The 18,194-nt window shown below is 41.5% G+C and overlaps 1 protein-coding gene across 6 annotated transcripts in view; it reads left to right on the top strand.

The window, feature by feature from the left end:
- SYTL5 (synaptotagmin like 5) overlaps positions 1 to 18,194 on the top strand; it is an 885,600-nt gene that overhangs the window by 287,169 nt on the left and 580,237 nt on the right. For all 6 annotated transcript variants that reach the window (XM_069636554.1, XM_069636560.1, XM_069636555.1 and 3 more), the window contains one exon: positions 5,989 to 6,216. In XM_069636554.1, coding sequence (XP_069492655.1) covers positions 5,989 to 6,216 — 228 coding nt within the window. The remainder of the gene's footprint in view (positions 1 to 5,988; positions 6,217 to 18,194) is intronic.

The raw sequence follows: 18,194 nt of genomic DNA, 5'->3' as shown, positions 1-18,194 counted from the left end.
AGGGCCACAAAAGTGGGCTAAAATCCGAAAATGCTTTTAAAATCCAGTTTTCTTCATCCATTGCAACCTTCAAAGTGCTGTTTTGGTGCTAATTTCAGTCATTTTCCCAGTGAGCTATTGAAAGGAAAAGTGGGCTGAAATCACAAATTCTCCAGTGCAGTCAGAGGAATCCAGGCCTCCCTGCCTGACAGCTGCATAAGAAAACTAGATGTCAAACCCAGTGTAAAAATATTTCTTTTTCCTGAAGAAGTGCAAAATTCACCTGTTTATAGCATTTTTCTGTGAAGGGCTTAATTCCTTTCAAATGTCAAAATCTATTATAAACTCTGTTCATTTCATATCTTATTAATAAAAGATTGTAGGAGAATCTTACAGTAACCCAGTGGAAGTAACTGCTTAATCCTGATTGGACACTGCCTAGCCTGGGAATGTTTGACACTTCAGTTTGACATCCCCTTGCTACAGGAAGGCTAATGGAAGCCTTAATGGCTCCCCCATATTAACCACAAGAAGCACAATAGACTTCATTAGACATTCGTCTTGTGGCTGAGCCAAGAACAAAGGACAGGCTGAGCATTGACCTCTGCTGTGGAGGGGCAGGATGCTTCCCTCTACACCCCACCCTGATCAAAGGGATCTGACAGCTGTTGTTTGTTGAAAGGAGAGAAAAAATACTCTGTTCAGAGGAACTTTGATGTTAAATCTGTATTTGTGGTCAAGTTTGAAACTCTCTAACTGTGCAACCGAAAGAAGGATAAATCTGAAAAATTGGTAGATGTTAACCTAAGTTAAGGCTTTTGCTTTGAAGACATTGATGAACCCTGTACTACTTAAGGAACCAAAGTTACAAAAAAAACATCATTGTAGCAGAACTATTAATGTTGCAAGCCTAATATTATACATACATGATCCAGTGATAAGCAACCAGAGATGTACCGATAGAAATTATTAATCCAAACTGTTGTGATTAAAATTGAGAACATTCTATAGAATGAGAAAGACAGCTCGTACAGAGATGGGGATTGAATGTAAATATAACCCATCAAATATGTAATGTATATGTCTGATTTTATTAGGAGAATTCATTTTAGAAATGTACATTTGTGCAAAAGTTAAGTTTTGGTCAAAATCAGTGTGGTAGTTCCTAAATCTCATCTTAAAGATGACAGCTCTGTTCTGACTGCCAACCAAAACAAGGCAAGTGCCTGTGGCCACTCACAGCCGTGGGGGTGTGTTTTGAAATTCTGCCCACAACATAACATTTGTGATGTCACTTGGTAGCATAAATATAGGAACTTCACCACACATAGAACACCCTGCTTCCAGAACCCATCCAGACTTCCGTGCAGCATTTTGTTCCTGACTTCTTCATCCTATCCAGAACTTTTCATCTTGCAGCTGACTCCAGACTTCTTTGAGAATCCAACTCTAGCATTTCTGAACTCTTTCTAGCTAGACCCAATTTCAAACATCCCAAACTTGAGGGGATTTAATTCTGATTCAGTTTGGCTTGCTATCATTAAGGCTTTCCCACTGAAGCTTGCATCCTGCTATCTGTCATGTCCAGTGACCAGAAGGGCCCATCCAAATCTAGTCTGAGGTGCAGTCTGAAATTAACCAGAACCGCCCTGCTGATCCAATCCTGCCAGAGGTGCCCTGCAGAACCATTCTTGCACTGATTTATTTTCTCATTTGTTGTACAAAACAATAACTCATTAGTGATTTTGAGTAACTAAAGTAAATCCCAGAAAGAAATCGAGTATCCACCACGTGAACGGTTATGATGGCTACGTAACTGTGTACATTCCCGGGTGGCATTCTCTTTTTCATAGTCATAAATATAGTGTAATCAAACCAATCATTTTTAAAACCGAATTGCTGTTCTTATTTTTGCGCCTATTTTTCAAAAACACCTCTCACTAAAACCTCCATAACTTCTTCCATTTTAAAGATAGAAACGAAATTTCAACTCTCACTTATACCTACGACCCTTAGCTACATCCATGACTACATACTGCATTGCAGAACATTTTTCATCAAATATCGCATAGTAAAGGTTTGCCACGAATTTGCAATTTTCAAAAGTTTAAACGTGTCTTTTCCCCATTCAAAGTGATTCTTCAATCCCATCCTGATCTAAAGTGTGTACTATTGTTTAGCTGGTAGCTCATGGGTTTTAGGACCTGTTTAGTGTTGCTTTCCTGAGAATTTTTCTCCATTTAAACATTTTTGCACCCTTTTGCATTGTTTTACCAAGTCATTTTCACCTGTCATTTAAAAGTGTCAATTTCCAAAAACGGTTTCCTCTCTTGTTTTGGGAGGGAAGATTGCATTTAAAATCTAGACATGCTGTCTCAATACAAGGCTGGCGGTATGGGTTGAACAGCACCGGTAGAGCTGCCAGCGCCATTAAACCCATACTGCTACATTACGAGGTCCCCTTGCAGGACCCGCTCAGGACGTCTGGTCAGACCAGACATCCTTTGCGGGTCCCGTGAGGGGCCCAGCATGCTAACAACGGGCCCGTCATTAACACGCCCATTGTTAGCATGCTCCCCATTCCCATTGAGCCCTCTGGGAGCTCAAATGGGAATGGGGATGGTCGGGGTTCCCTGAATGGGGAAATACCGGGCCCTCCAAAGTCAGAATGGCCCGGTATTTCCCCATTCAGGGAACCCAGACCAGGACCCGAGTTTGGAAACTCGTAATGAGGCCGATTGTCTTTCATTCCTGAATACCTGTTGATTACTGACATCTGTGTAGGATTGCTCATTTGTACATTCAGAACTTGGCAAGGGGAAATATTGACTTGAACGCTATCTTTTCACAACCCAAAACTGTTATTTTTCCTGTGTTTTATATTCTGCATTATTATCAGTGAAGTCAATTGCTTTACTTATTTTTGAATTGTATTGTCACCACTTGGTGATTGCTGCCCCATATCTATATATGTGTATATATATATATATATATATATATATATATATATATATATATATATATATATATATATATATATATATATATCAAAAGACCTAGAGGCTGGGAAAGCACAACAGCCACAACTAAGACCGAGCTTGCAACAAAATCGCAACATATCAGCAAAGTTATATGCTGAGAATGGAACGCTCTCATGGCAGTAGTATGCACATGTTAAGGATTTCAATCAAGCACACACCCAGGTATAACGTTGCTGATATGTTGCAATTTTGTTGCGAGCTCAGTCATTTTGACTCAGTGTGTATGGAATGTTGTGTTGCAACATTGTGGCCTTGGCTGCCTTTGCTTCTGCCATGACTATTCTGCTTGCACAGCATCTTACTGCTCGAGATTTCTGTGAGACGCTCCTGGCTTTCTGTATTTTGCTAAGGCCTACTCTGGCTCTGATTATGTATTCTTCATAATGTCCATAGGTTAAGATGAGTCATTGTCGGTCAGGTCCCTCGAGTGCTCCAGTCTTTCCATAGGGTTAATAGCAAGTAGCATCTGCAAGCATGTAAACAATCTTTTCTGGCATCTTGCGTTTCTACGGTGCTGTAGTGGCCTAAGTGGCAAAATAATAAACGTGCAGACAGTATGTGTATGTTACCGTCCTCTATCTCATAGAACTGTACGCATGTATTCTTCGTGTAGGTTGGTGTGAGAATGTCCCGAATGTGCGGAGTGCACGTGTGCTTCGTGTCTAACATAGCTATGTCGTCATGACGTCTCTAACGACTTGCAGCATGGCTTTTGTGGAGGTGTTAGTCGATTCTGTCCATGTAGTCATCTCCAGCTCGGTCTTGTCACTCTGCGCTTACTTTAGGTAGGGTTCGTACCACTGCAGGGTTGTAAGGTCGGCTGGCCGGGTATCTTTCGTGGTGCGTACCGATGGTGGGAGCAGTGGGGATCGGTGCGACCTCGTACGGTCAGTGGTCGTTTTGTCATGGATACTTCATCCGGTTGGGAGGTCTATCGGGAGGGAATGTATATTCAGATTTTCCCTCTTCAGTGTAAAAAATGACTGCTGGGAAACTGTGAAGACTCAAGTTGTATCAGGTGCAGAAGGAAATAGGAGGTTCTAAAGTGTGGATCTAAAGGGGTACCCAGCCAGTTAATTTTCTCATTACTCCAAAGAGACTGACAACCCCTTTAGTAGGTTGCTGCCAGCACAACATTTAAGAACACACAAACACACTGGCCAGAACAATAAAAGCAATGGCTGGTGGGGATTCTGAGCTCCTCGCCTAAAAAGTACTGTTTGTCTCCTGTGTTGATGACTGGGCGGTATTTTTTCTGCCATGCCCACTGTATATGTTTGGCGCCACTGGCCACGGCCTTTGGCCTGCCCACTGTATTTATTTTTGGTGCCACTGGCCATGGCCTTCGGGTGTAGTGACACTGTAGTTTTTAAATCACTGCCTAGCCACACACCATGGCCTGCAACCATGCACACATGCCCACTGTATTTTTTAAATCACTCCCTGGCCACTTTCTATTTTGTTTACGCTAATAGGTCATGGCCATTGTATATTTTACAACACTACCAGATCTTGAGCCATTTAAATGCTACCAAGTGCCATGGCCAGTGATTTTTCACCCCCAGCCTCACTGTAGCTGTATACATATCCTTTTTGTATACAACTCCGGCTATAGTACCAATGCACTACATATAGCCGCGATTATCATAGTTTCGGATAGCTGGGATTATCAGGAAAAACGGCGAAACAAGAAAATGTTCCACTAGACCCCAACTCAATCACCAAGTGCCCCTCTCCTCTTGGCTAGGTTACCCTACTCCCTCAAACTACCATTTGCCTCCCTAGCCCTCTCCCCTACCCCCTCAAATACACACTTTCAATGCTGATCTCGTCTTCGCCGGTAGCCGCGGGTATCCCGCTGAATACTTGCGTCTATGGGAAAACTTTGTGCTGAAAATTCAGTCCATAGCCCACCTACTACTTCCATATCTCATATCCTGCCTTTTCACCACCTCCCACCTATAGCCTGATTCCATTTCATAATTTTCTGCCTCCAAAAGCTATTTTTCAGATTTTCATTTTCCGATATTCGCAGGTATAACCACAGCTATCTCTTGCATCAGAAAAAAAGAAGATGGCAGCTTTTTCATTTCTGAAAAACTTCTCTGCCACAATGCATCATGGGGATATCACTATTTTTTTTGGTGCCATCAAAAATATTTAAAAAATACTATACAGAAAATCCTCAAACCACAAAAGGATTGCGAGTCAACACTTTGTGCGCAAGATGTTTCAGACCTGGTCCAAATCTGTCCAGCGGTTTTTGTTGCATGCTGGAGCAAAAATGTTACCTTTTTGTCTTTGAGAAAATGAAGGGGGACCATTTTTTTTATCCTATAATTTGTATTCATATATACACGTTGCAACACCTCGCTAATCCTTGATAGGAGAGGCAGCTGTAAATATCTCAAAGATGAGTTTATCCGTGATTCAATTCAAGGCAGTGATGTAGATTAGCCCAGAATGAGGTCGCTGTTTTTAATAAAGATCATCATGACTGGCAGGAGGTTTTCACATGAAATAACGTTTTTTTAACGCCTGATCTATTGCATGGGCTCAGTTCCAAGAGAAGGGGTCATCACGGTAACATCTTAACACACGGGGGCTGATTTAGAGCAGCGTTTTTCAATGGAATAATTCAATTTAAAACGCTTTGTAAACCAGGCGCCACGTCTCATGCATTATGCTGTGAATATCTTGGTTGAGGAACGCAGTGATTTTAAAAGCTGTTCAGAGCATGAAATGACCCAATGTGTGCCGAGCATTAGTTAGCAGATGATTGTAAACACCAACAAGGATGTTCCGTGTACTACTGATTGGAAATGCATTAAAGTAAAGTGCATGTCTTTTGAGATTGAGATGAATTTAATCAGAAGTCCTTTGTCTTGGAGAAAAAAAACCGTACTTTAATTACAGTTCCAATGGCAAAGATTTCACGTCTACTTTTTGTTTTTTTCTTGTCTTTCAGGAAGTTAAAGAACGAGCTCCTCGAAATCCGAAGACGAGGGGCAAACCGCCAGCGACTGCAAAACCAGGATGCTGGCAAAATATGCGTTCGCTGCAAGAAGAATCTGGGGTTGATCTTCGACAGAGGAGACCTCTGCCAAGCCTGTAAACTCCGAGTCTGCAATTCCTGCCGGGTGTCAGGTCCTGGCACTGGCAAGACCTGGGTGTGCACTGTGTGTGCCAAGATTGGGTAAGCTGATTAGCAGTCCCTGCTAATGACCTGAATGCACTAGCAAATAAAATAGTGTATCGAAAGAGAATTACTCACAGTAGCCTGGCATTGCAGAAATGCTGATCTTCAAGGGCATTTTACTAACGAATGCTGTTAAGCTCCTGTATTGTCCATTGGGCAAAACCGTGGGTGCATGCTATGCAATATGCAGGATGGCCACTAGAAGATGCCTATCGCTCCCCCTTCTCAAACTGTGGAATTCAACCTATGGTGTAAACAGTTTTTTGTTCCTTTTTTAATTAACCCATTTATGAAAAACTTGATGTCTAGCACCCCCTTGGCAGAATCCCATAATAAACCTACTATGAGAAAGCCAGACCTCTTGCCAAGTATGGTCTTCTTATGGGATTTTGACTTCATTATAGCCATATGTTATAGGTTGTATAACACACGTTGCTTCTCCGCCTCAGAAGACTATACCCTATCATCAGTGAGAATCTGAGTATCTTTCTCAGGGTTGTTTCATACAAAGGGGGTCTCTGCGCTCAACAGTTAGCAAAGGGGCCCCTCATACCCATCCGATTCTTCCAGGGTCGAGTCATTTGCCAATAGCAGTACATTTCTCTAATGTTTTTTGGGCATGTTTTATCTCTGACATTTTGGGCACGTAATCATGTATTTGAACCAGGTGTGCAAAAATGTATCATACAATCCCATAAATATGTAAGGGAATATTGTCCACAGCAAGCATATGCTAGACTTGTGTGAACTGCATTATCGTTTGCCTTTGGAGTATTCCAAATTACTGCTCATCACCAGTTTCACTGATAGCAGAAGCATTATAATTAGATTACATTTACAATCTTCAGTATTCTCGTCTTCAAATGGGCCACAACAAAACACGGGGGTTGTCCTCTTGCCGCGGTGGCCATTATTTTCAAGATGGTGGACCTTAACCATAAGTCCTTTGACGCAACGGACAGGGAGCCGGGCAACCAAAAGCATTCTGGGAGCATTGGGTGCGGTTGTGTTTCCTTGAAGACAAAGAGTGATCGAAACAAGTAAGGGGGCCAAGTCATGTTACCAAATGATATTAACAATACCAGATAAGTGCACAATATGTCAGGCTCTTCTAAAACAATACTGTTGTCAAAATAAGGTATACTTGATAGACCTTTGCAGTAGCGGCTTGGGAGTGGTTGCATCCCAGTAACTATAACCAGTAATTGGAAACGTTTTGCACTTCTGTGTGAGATGGCCATGTAGAGTAAAGGAAGCACCATGCAGCTTCAGCTAAAGGAACAATTTTTTTCTCAATGTAAGGTGAACATTAAAAACCTCATGTACATATAAATTCCACCTATTTTTAAAGCATAGAACTATAAAGTATTAATCACATATTGTGACCATCGTATTGCACTATGCGAAACAATGTATTACAATGTAATGCAAGCACAAGGATGCATCATACATAAACAACTACATCAGTTGCTTCCTATCTCTGCCCAGTTCTTGTTACTTGCATAATATTTTCACAATATACGTTGACTGGTGAATCAATGAACAACACGTGAATCATTAAAATCACACGTGGTCACCATCTGTTCAGGTTTACACAACACCCAATGTTGACATCAGTCTACACACCACATTACTTTTATAGCATTACATTAACACCGTCAAGTAGTTCAATATAGCCGTTCATTTGGTTGTACATTTGTAAAGATTATGGTCTGCCTCTGTTTCCAGTTATAAATAAGTATACAGATAGAGTTGGTAAGTAATCCATGGCTGTAGCATTCGCATTACTACATTTCAAGATATCTAGCATGATTATGATGCTGTGCAAATTGCTTGCTTTCCCAAGCGTCTGTGTTTGCAAACTCGACCACGGATGAAGATATTTGGTGGAATCCTTCCCTTTGCCATGCACCAATTTGTTTACTTAATAAGAGAAACTGTTGCTCCATGGCAAAACCCAGTAGTGTGGTGATCCCCATTTATAGAGTGGGCTAGTCACCATCTCACACTGTTTCACATGTATCAATTCAATGTAGAAAATGACTTGTTAATGCTATCCTTTTTTTGATCCACACATGGGTCACACAGAACCAATTGTAAAGATGTTGTATGCAGGGGTTCGGGAGAACCTTTTTCTTTGTCGTGCACCAATTTGTGTTTACTTTATCAGAGGAAATGTGCCTCCCTCCCAAACCGGAAGTGAGGCAATCACTGTTCAAAGTGTAAGCTACTCCTCGTTTTACCCTATTCCTCAAGTGATGAATTAGACTAGAAAATCGTCCGTTTGTTGATTGCTTCAGTTATCTGATCTGCAGGACCAAACAGAAGCACATTTTTATTTTTGTGTGGGATTAAAGTCAATTGTACACAGTATATTCCACAGTGGTGACTCTCATCAGTTACTAGATTTGTCTGTCCATAATGTTTGTCAGATACAGTTTGATCTTATATGTAATGCACACATTAACTAGTACCATAACTCTAGCTCACATAATACATTTGGAGGATAAAATCCTGAAAATAATGTGTTTCTGTTTATCAGGACATGTTAGTTATTTTGATGTTGTTAATCAATCCTCATGTATTGACCTTTCCATTGGACTTATTGTTCAATCTTCATTAATATAATGCTCCTGTATGTAATTCTGCCTTACTAGATGTGCTAAGTAAAACACATTGTTCTCGGGCAGGCATAGACCACATTTGACTCTTAAGCGTGTAACCTATTTAGCCTGTAGGATGTTTTCATAAGGTTATATCTAATTTGGGGATATTTGACAACCACTCCAAATCAGGCATGCACATTTTCTTTTAATTAAACAATTAAACAGAGTTCTTTTTATGAACCTGGGCCACACCAGATTCCCTACAGCCTGCCTCCCCTTTCGGACAAGAAACACACAGGTTTGCAAAGAAGGTCTATTTGTTAATTAAAAAAATAATCAAACTCATTTAAAATATAAACAAATTGTACATATTTTCGATTCTTTGTGAAATCTCAGTGTCAATGATTACTACAATGATGGATGATCATGAACTAGTTAATTGAATTGTTGAAGCTGCATTTAATATTAATGTAGATTTCTTAAAGCACACACATCACGATATGCACATTTGGTTTACCCTGAGCGTACATTCACCATGTGTTGAGAAGTGAATGAAGATTCAGGACAATGCTTGAATTTTCTAGAAAACAAAATTAAATGAGAACATCCCATCAAAATCTCTCTGCTTATCATTTTTTAAATATAAACCTCTCCCCCTTAAACAATATATATGTCAGTAGTTCAAAGAGAATTCAAGAAAACTCGATTAAAAGACAGACTACTTGACATTTATGCATGTAAATCGCTTGCAAAAAGGAAAATGTATATTTAAGATTTATGTTTGCTAGGTTCCCTTCAGTGGTGTTTCTGTTGCATTACTGTGTAAAAAGTGTAGATTTTTGAATGGGCATTTTAAAGTGGGAAAGACAGGTGGTAAAAATCCTCTCAATTCCTTAAATGATTCAAAGCTATTAACATGAACCTGTTCAATTATATAGCCTGGGAATGATGTAAATTACATTAGTTTTCTAGGCATGTGCAGAGTGAGATCTTATGGCTCCCATTCTAAACTATTTACTAATTTCCCAGGATATACAGTCAATTGATATACCCCCTCAACACTTTCACAAATAAGAGGGGCCAGTATGTCATCTATTCACCTTTAGAGTATACCTCTCCTCACATTTATATTTCCCATTATCATTATACTTGCATATGGATTTCTATTGGCTGTGTTGCAGACAGGTGGGTTCCCCCCTCAAGGACTGGTTTAATTCTCCACTTATAGACATCAGTCAGCAAGATGGGTCAGCTTTTCTCCAATGTCTTTCCTCTCCTGCATTGGGGCCGTCTGCTTCCTTTTCCACTCAGAAAGGCCGGGGTTCAATTCCAAATAAGTCTCTCACAATTGTTCAAATGAAAGTAAGCTATCCGATTCTTCTTCTCGTTGTTGTCAATTCTCTTTACCATAATTCTTACAGTCAGTGAGTCAGTTCATCCCAGTCAGCGAGTCCCGACAATATATCCCTTTTATAGTTTTGAAACCACTCCCTTTAGAGGTGTACAGCATTTCTCTATGTTGATTGGTCAGCCTATGCGACTGGATAGTGTTCTAAAAGTGACATCACACTAAACCATCCCCTTTGTATTAGAGCATATTAATGACAAGGGCAGTCTAATGGGTGTAACTTCTAAACCCAGTTTCTCTCCCATTTGATGTGATGCTATCTTGGAGATTTTTACATTAAACAATTGTGATTTTCTAAAACATTATGTCCCACACATGTGATTCAGTAACTAGTTGGTTCACCAGACTGCTCTCACTCAAGGGAATTAAGTGATGCTTGTCTCATCTCGGCACATCATCGGATGTGCATCTGACAGATTTTTGCTTTTTATTCTCTGACACTTTCACATAAATATTGTATTCCCATCTCAGAATATTAGCCTAACGAGCATGACGCTAGGATATATGAATAAGTGACAATGTTTTGTTTCTGTGCTAAAATGTCTACATTTGTATAAATTGCATAAATAACTAATATATATATTTTTTAAAATGTTCATTCAGCTGATAGTCTTTTACCCTAACAATGTAAAAAGTTGCCATGACGTTCCCATGAAAAGATAATCAAGACCATGGGCCTCATTACGGGTCTGGCGGTAACCCTGCCGTTGATACCGGTGGGTTGCTGCCAGACCCATAAATAATTGCCAGTGCCTGGCATTCCGGGAAGTCAGGTGCCGCCAATTTGTAAGTCCCCATTCCCAGAGTCCAATGGGACTCTGTGGGAATGGGGACCACAGAGCACTGGCACTGTTGTTAATGATGCCGGTTTGCCTACCATGACCACTGTGGCGGGCAGGGTCAGCCCTGCCATGCACAGCAGATCCGGAAGACAAACCTGTAGTGGTCCAGTCTGGAAACAAGTTTCAGTAAGCTTACCGGCACCCTTGTTTCTGGATGGGCAGACTTGTAATGAGGCCCAATGTGTCCCTTATGTATAATTTAAAGTGCAATTATTTTCCTTTCCATGTGATGTGTTCACAAAATCTTAATGGTATTTCCAGTTTCTGAAGTTGCAACATCCCATATGGTGTTGGTCTCTTGAGGCTCAGAGCTGGGCATCTATGACACCCCAAGAGGGTGGTTGTCATGAGACTCTTTGTCAGATAGTTCATTGAATTTCAGTTGCTCATAGTGATTACATGAGCTGACTGTCACAAATGCCATACCTCATGTTGGAGTAAGCATGAATTACATCCTTAATGTTTAATGAAAGTTGGTGATTACTTGGGGGTCCACTTCTCTGTATATATTCTTGTATTGTAATGGAACTGGTGCTTTGACCCAGTGACAAATATTGGTTGTTAATGAGTAGCATTTGTTTTCCTCACACAGTCTGTCTTTTGAGAACAAAGAGCTTATTTGGTCCTCTGGTGTATCCAGGCAGTGCCCCAAAGTTTATACCCCAACCTCAATGTCCTGGTCTTCATTTCCTTGGGAAGATATCTCCCCAGCCCTGAAGATGGAGTCAGATACAATAGAATGTTACTTTCTAGCCCAAAGTTTCTGTTTCATTCACATGTGTGGGATTTATAGTAGCTTTCTTTTCCACATTTCCACATTTTATGCTTTTCTTTAATCAGGGGCATTATGACTTTTGTGCAATCAGGATCCTGTGGCTGCAAGTCTCTGCAGGTTTCATGACGAAACAGAAATAATATAGGCCCCAATTCAGTTTTTTACTTTTATATCAGATACTGTTTCTTTTTATCCCAGATTGACTGGTCTCCATTTAATACAGATAACCGTATTCTTCAATGGAACTGAACAGATTTATTGTTTGGACCTTGTCGTTTACTGTGAATGTACACTGTTGTTGTATCTGGTCTGCTGATATCACAACATTTCCTCTCGTGTGTTTCTTTCAAATGGTGTGATTAGGATGCAGTACTTATACATGTTTTTCAATGTGGATTTTCATTTTTGTCCTTAATTTCCGTATAAGCCATAAAGTCATACTGTAACAAAACGTTATATGTACTCTCTTATTGTGCAGATTTGACTCATACAAACAATGACAGTAAGATAGTCTACTAGAGTGTGCAGATCATATAATATGTTTTTAAGGTTAAATCTTCATTTCATAAATGAGCTGAGTTCTGTGCCCATTGCTCAATGGCACAAGGTACTTTCTTCCTTAGTTGCACCTCTCCCTTTTCTTACTCACATGTGCTTGAACATGTTCAGTACTTATGTACCTCAATTTCTCCACCATTTCACAGCTGTGTTCCTCATGCCAAATGATTGACAAAGGATATCTCAAGCTCTATTCTTAACAGCCTTCACATGTTCCTTGATTTGTGTGCTCACTGATCTGATGGTGTTTTCAATATGCATACTACTACAAACATATTTCTTTTTCCGTTAGGTCCTGTTATTCTTATTTTGTTTTGCCAAAACGCCATAAATCTGTTTCTAAACCAACAGGGTGACCCATTGTCACTCTTTCCGGTTCCCTCCTTGAAAATCTGGCAAAATGTGTTGATGAGACCTTGAATCCTTTGGTGTCCACTTTGCTCACTTTCCGTAGGGCCCCTTCACTTAGGGACACAAACTTGTTTCGAGTGTTTTGCCACCTGTTAAACCTATTTCATGGCTTGCTCAACACTCAATGTTTTTTATTTAAATTCCATAACTGTAACGTATGTCAGTATGCTGTTCCTTCATCTACGTTTAAACATACTGGGCCTCATTACGAATATGGAGGTAGCCATGCTGCTTTTAGCCACATGGCTACCCCCATACCAGGTACCGGGTCCGGGTTCCTGGAATGGGGAAATACTGGGCCATTCCGACCTTGGAGGGCCTGGTATTTCCCCATTCAAGGAACCCTGGTACATTCCCATTCCCATTCGAGCCCCCATAGGGCTCGATGGCAATGGGGAGGATGCTAACAACGGGCCTGTTAATGACGGGCCCGTTGTTAGCATCCTGGTCTGCTCGCGGGTGCCGCTAAGGACGCCTGATTTTACCAGACGTCCTTAGCGGGTCCCGAGAGCAAACCTCGTAATGAGGCGGTAGAGAGTTAACAGCGCCGGCAGCTCTACCAGGGCACCGTTAACCCTCTACCGCCTTCCTCGTAATGAGGCCCACTGTCATTAGCACTACCTATCCCATACATTTTAACATCAGTTACAACATGGAATTTGTTCTTTATGTTTTAACTTATCCTTGTGGCAAATGGTATGTTTGCATAACTACTTGCAAATTGAGGATTGGGATTTTCCAGCAAATTTGAGCAATCAAGCATTCTGAGTGTTCCTACCCTATTGCAAAACATTTTAATGAGCATCATAAAGGGCCATTGGATGGTTTTATATTTTTTGGCGTGACTCATGTCGGTAAACACCATAGGGGTAGTGACAGGACCCAGAGTTTGAGATGGCTTGAAACAAGAACAATCCTGGAATTTGAATTTCAAACTAAAGTTCCCTAGGGCCACAACATTGATGAGGAACTTTACACTTTCATTGCTGTTTGATATGTTATTTATTCCTTACAATGCTTGATACTTTTTTCTTTTTATTCTTCGTTGTATTGTGTGGTTTTTTTGTGTGTATTTCACCCGAGGCAATGGGTGAGCTGACTCAGTGGGGAGGAACGTGTTTGTGCGGTTTGATTAGCATTTTGCACTACATATACAGTATGTTTTGTGTAGCTCATATAATTTGTGACCTTTGCTGTAGCTCAGTGATTTTAGTAAGGGTGGCGTTTCTAGTTTTAATGTTAGTCTTTGGCATTTCAGGGCACAATTCACTTCATATCTGAGTGCACAGTTTTCACTGTGCTTATTTATTTGTTATTTTCTGGTTTGTGATGAAACATGCATTTTCCAGATTATGTGTATATGTGTTGTACTATTACAATATTGTCATTCCATGTTTGTACTTCTTTGGAAGATCGTTCACTTTGCACTTTATTCATCTCTTATTCTTGGTTTGGTGTCTACTCTCACCTATTCCAACACTCCAGCCTGTATATTTTAATTTTTTGTGTCTACTTGTGAGTATTTTACTTACGTTGAAAGATGGCTGTTAAATTCTACATCTTATAACACTGCCGGTTGAGAGAGTTGTGGGAGTTCAAACAATAGGTGGAAAAAATAGAGTTTGTACTTAAACATAAATGTTGTGAATTTGTGTTTGCATATTTTTGTCTTTGAAGTTTGTGGTTTTTGCACTTTATTTAACTCTAATTCTTACTTTTGGTGTCTTCTCTCACCCAAAAATGTACTCCAGCCGGTTAATTTTTAAAATGTTGTGTATACTTGTGAGTATTTGACTCATGTTTAAAGATGGGCACCACGAGTTTTATAGAGCGCACATAAATCAGTTCCAGTCTAAAAGAGTAACGTCTTTAAGAGAAGTCAACATTCCACGTGGTTGCTGGTACATCTAAGCACAAGGGGCATTCCACAGTTTGCCAGCGGCAGTGGAAAATGCACGACCACCCACTCGAGAAAGACCGAACCTGGGGATGGACACTAGGCATGCATTGGCGGAATGAAGAGCTCGACCAGGCCGGTAGGGGGCACACTAATCCCAGAGGTAGTTCGCTCCCTGGTGGTAAAAAGCTTGATGAACTAAACAACAAGCTTTAAACTCAATACTCCTGGTCACTGGAAGCCAATATAAGGAGTGCAGAACTGGTGAGGTAGGGGTACCATAGGGCAGATTAGTGGTGATTCGGGCCACTAGATTTTGCAATACCTGAAGACGATAGATCAATCCAACTGGTTGGACCAGAAACAGGGCAATGCAGTAATCTAGTGAACTAAGCACAAGGGCATCTACTACTGGAGGGCAGAGGTGACATGGCAAAAATGGAAGAACCCTTCATAGTATCCTTAGATGGAAATGGCCAGCTTTACAAACAGCACCCACCTAGGGAGCCATAGACAGAGTAGTGGAAAGGGCAAACCCCAGGTTTTCACCACTGTCACTGGTAGAGGAAGAATACCCAGTGCAGAGGGTCAGAAAGAGGCAGTCCAAAGAGTAGGATTGTGAGAATAACCCACCACCAAGACCTCCATCTTGTCCCCATTTTGTTTCAGCCAGTTGCTTTTCATCCACTCCCCATCAGGCACTGACACAAGCACGATGACACCTCTGACTGGTTGTGATCTATACGAACCAAAATGTGGGTGTCACTGGCATTTGAGTAGCACCGGGGGATAAAGGAGTGGAGAAGACAGAAAATCGGCTGAATATAGATGTTAACCAACACGGGGGACAAGAAGGAGCCCTGAGGAACCCCACAGGATAGCGAGTGAGAAGAAGAAGAGAAAGGTGGAAGAAAAAGCAATTGGCCCCTATCCATCAGAGGTAAACCATGCCAGGACGGACCCAGGGAGGCCCGCCAAGGCCAGGCCAGGCCAGGCCAGGTGGGACAGCAGGATGGAGTGGTCAACCATGTGGAAGGCTGCTGAAAGATCTAGTAAAATCAGGGCACCCACTCCTCTGCTATCCAACAGCCTGGCCATGTCAACAGCCACAGAAAACAGAACACTCTCCATGCCAAGCCCCAGATGGAAACCGGACTGGAAGGGGTCCAGGAGCCCAGAGGACTCCAAGAAGGAAGAAAGAAGGGGAGAAACCAAAGCTTCAAGTAACTTCATAGAGAAAGGTAAGAGGGGAAAGTGGGAAATTTGCAGGATCTAAAGGATCCAGTGATGTTCTTTTCAAGAGAGGGATGGCCCCAGCGTGTTTGAGCTCCAACAGAATATGTCCTGATTGACAGGACGGGTTAACTGCTTGAGATACCCAACCAACTATGCCCAGCATAATATCTTTAAGCACATCCAGTGGAACTGGGTCTGAAGGGGCTGCAGATTTCAGACACATCCAGGTCTGAACCACTGTTTCGACTGAGAATATGGGGAAGTCGGACCAAGTGTAGAAAATATCTCCCATTATTGGCACAAGTTGGCTGCATGTAGCAGCTTGCTGGATCACTAGAATATGGGCGCATATGTTGTCAATTTTCATGACAAAATATTGAGCTAATGAGTCACACAGCGCCTCCATGGGCGGGACTGTAGGCTTACGATTAGTGGTAGAGGATAGAGATCTAACCACCAAAAAAACCTTTTTGGGCTGATTGAGGTCTTTCTCGATTTTATGTGTAAAGTATGCCCATTTGGCTTCATCAATAGCTATGTGGTAGCATACCGTAAGTTAGCAATAAGCCGCCTTTTCTGGGGCCCCATAAGAATGGCGCCATTTGTGTTCTGCCTTTTTCACCTCCAGACGGGAAGATTCAAGGTCATCAGAAAACCAAGGTTTAAAAGAGTGCGTGTAGAGTTGAGTCTATTTAAAAGGGGTCACCACATCAGCCACTGCCCTAAAACATTCTGTTAAAGAGAAATCAGCAGAGGTGCCAGACAGTAACAAAGGGGAGTTTTTTTGCAGGGAAGAGGAAAGTTTAAGCAAAAAAGGGACAAGATAATGGTCAGACCATACCACTGGTTCAGCTAGGAGAATAGAAATGATCACCTCATCAGACAGGACTAGATCAAGAGTGTTACCTACAACATGACTGGGCTCATTGATGGCTTGATGAAGACCAAGATCATAGAGCTCCTCAAAGAAGTGAGTAACCATAGGAGGATCGGGGAGATTAAACTTAATATTAAAATCACCTAAAACAATCAGGTGAGTATTCTTAAACCCTGTAAAAGATACAGGGGGGCTATATATGATAAGACAGTGAAAAGAGAAGGTTGCTGAGACAGCCAAACAGATCAGCAGGTCTTCCATATCAATATCATGAGCAAGTGGGGTCTGAGATAATTGGAGACCTGATTTAAAAATAATAGCAACACCACCCCCTTCATAAAGTGACATCCTATCCAAGTGGCTGATTTTTTAGTCTTCCTGCAGCGCAATATGCAGTGCCGATGCCAGGTCTCAGTGAGACACATTAAATCAGGAAGATGATCGGCTAATACATCCTGTGCAAAGGCTGCATGAGCAACTAGGGAGTATGTATTAGATAAAATGACCTTGAGAGCAGGATCTACCTCCTTCAAATGAGTAGTCAGAGCATCCACGTGTGAGTCCAGTTAGGAGGAAACAAAGTATCAACCGGGGTCTGGTCTAAAATGTTTTTTCAGGAAAGTCTAGTAATAGATGTCATGTCCAGCCTCTCCGTAGCCCAGACGGGCCCATACAGGCTAAGCTTAGGCGTGCTTAGTATGCACCTGCTCCGCTGACTGCGCAGCGTGTTGGTATGTATGCACATGTGATTGCCATAACCAATCAGGTTGGGGTATGAATAGATATGGAGCCCGGACAACAAGGGTCTGTAAATGAATGCAGAGAGAATGTGAAACCCTCACGGCATCCTCCGAGCCAAGACTCGCCTGCCAAGAAGGCCAGTCATCCTCTACCAGATCACACTGCAATACAAGGAGGAAATTACGTGCACAATATGCAATCGTTAAAATAAATTATAAAAATGATTAAAGTTAGATCCCAATAAAAAGATGTGCAGAGGTAGAAGGTGCCCAGCCACGCGCCGCAGCACGGGTAAAAGCCCAGTGCCTGAAAGGAAATTAAATTGTGTAATCAAGCAGCTAGGAAAATAGTAAAGTAAATAAAAGAATCACCAGAGGCGTAATCGCTGTACCATGTGTATCCGCAGCACTCTGGTTGTTGGGGAGCTAATAGTCCACAGTCAACAATCAGGTTGCGTTATGAATAGATATGTAGGACAGACTACAAGGGTCTGTAAATTTGTGCAGAGAGAAAGTAAAACACTAATGGCATCCACCAAGCCAAGACTCAGCTGCCAAGGAGGCTAGGCATCCTCTGCCAGATCACGCTGTCAATACAAGGAAATTATGTGCACAAGATGCAATA

Source organism: Ambystoma mexicanum, chromosome 7p (assembly GCF_040938575.1).
Source record: "Ambystoma mexicanum isolate Mex_15411 chromosome 7p, UKY_AmexF1_1, whole genome shotgun sequence".
Lineage (NCBI taxonomy): Eukaryota > Metazoa > Chordata > Amphibia > Caudata > Ambystomatidae > Ambystoma > Ambystoma mexicanum.
The sequence above is the reverse complement of the archived record's forward strand: the minus strand, read 5'-3'. Positions and strand labels throughout refer to the sequence as shown.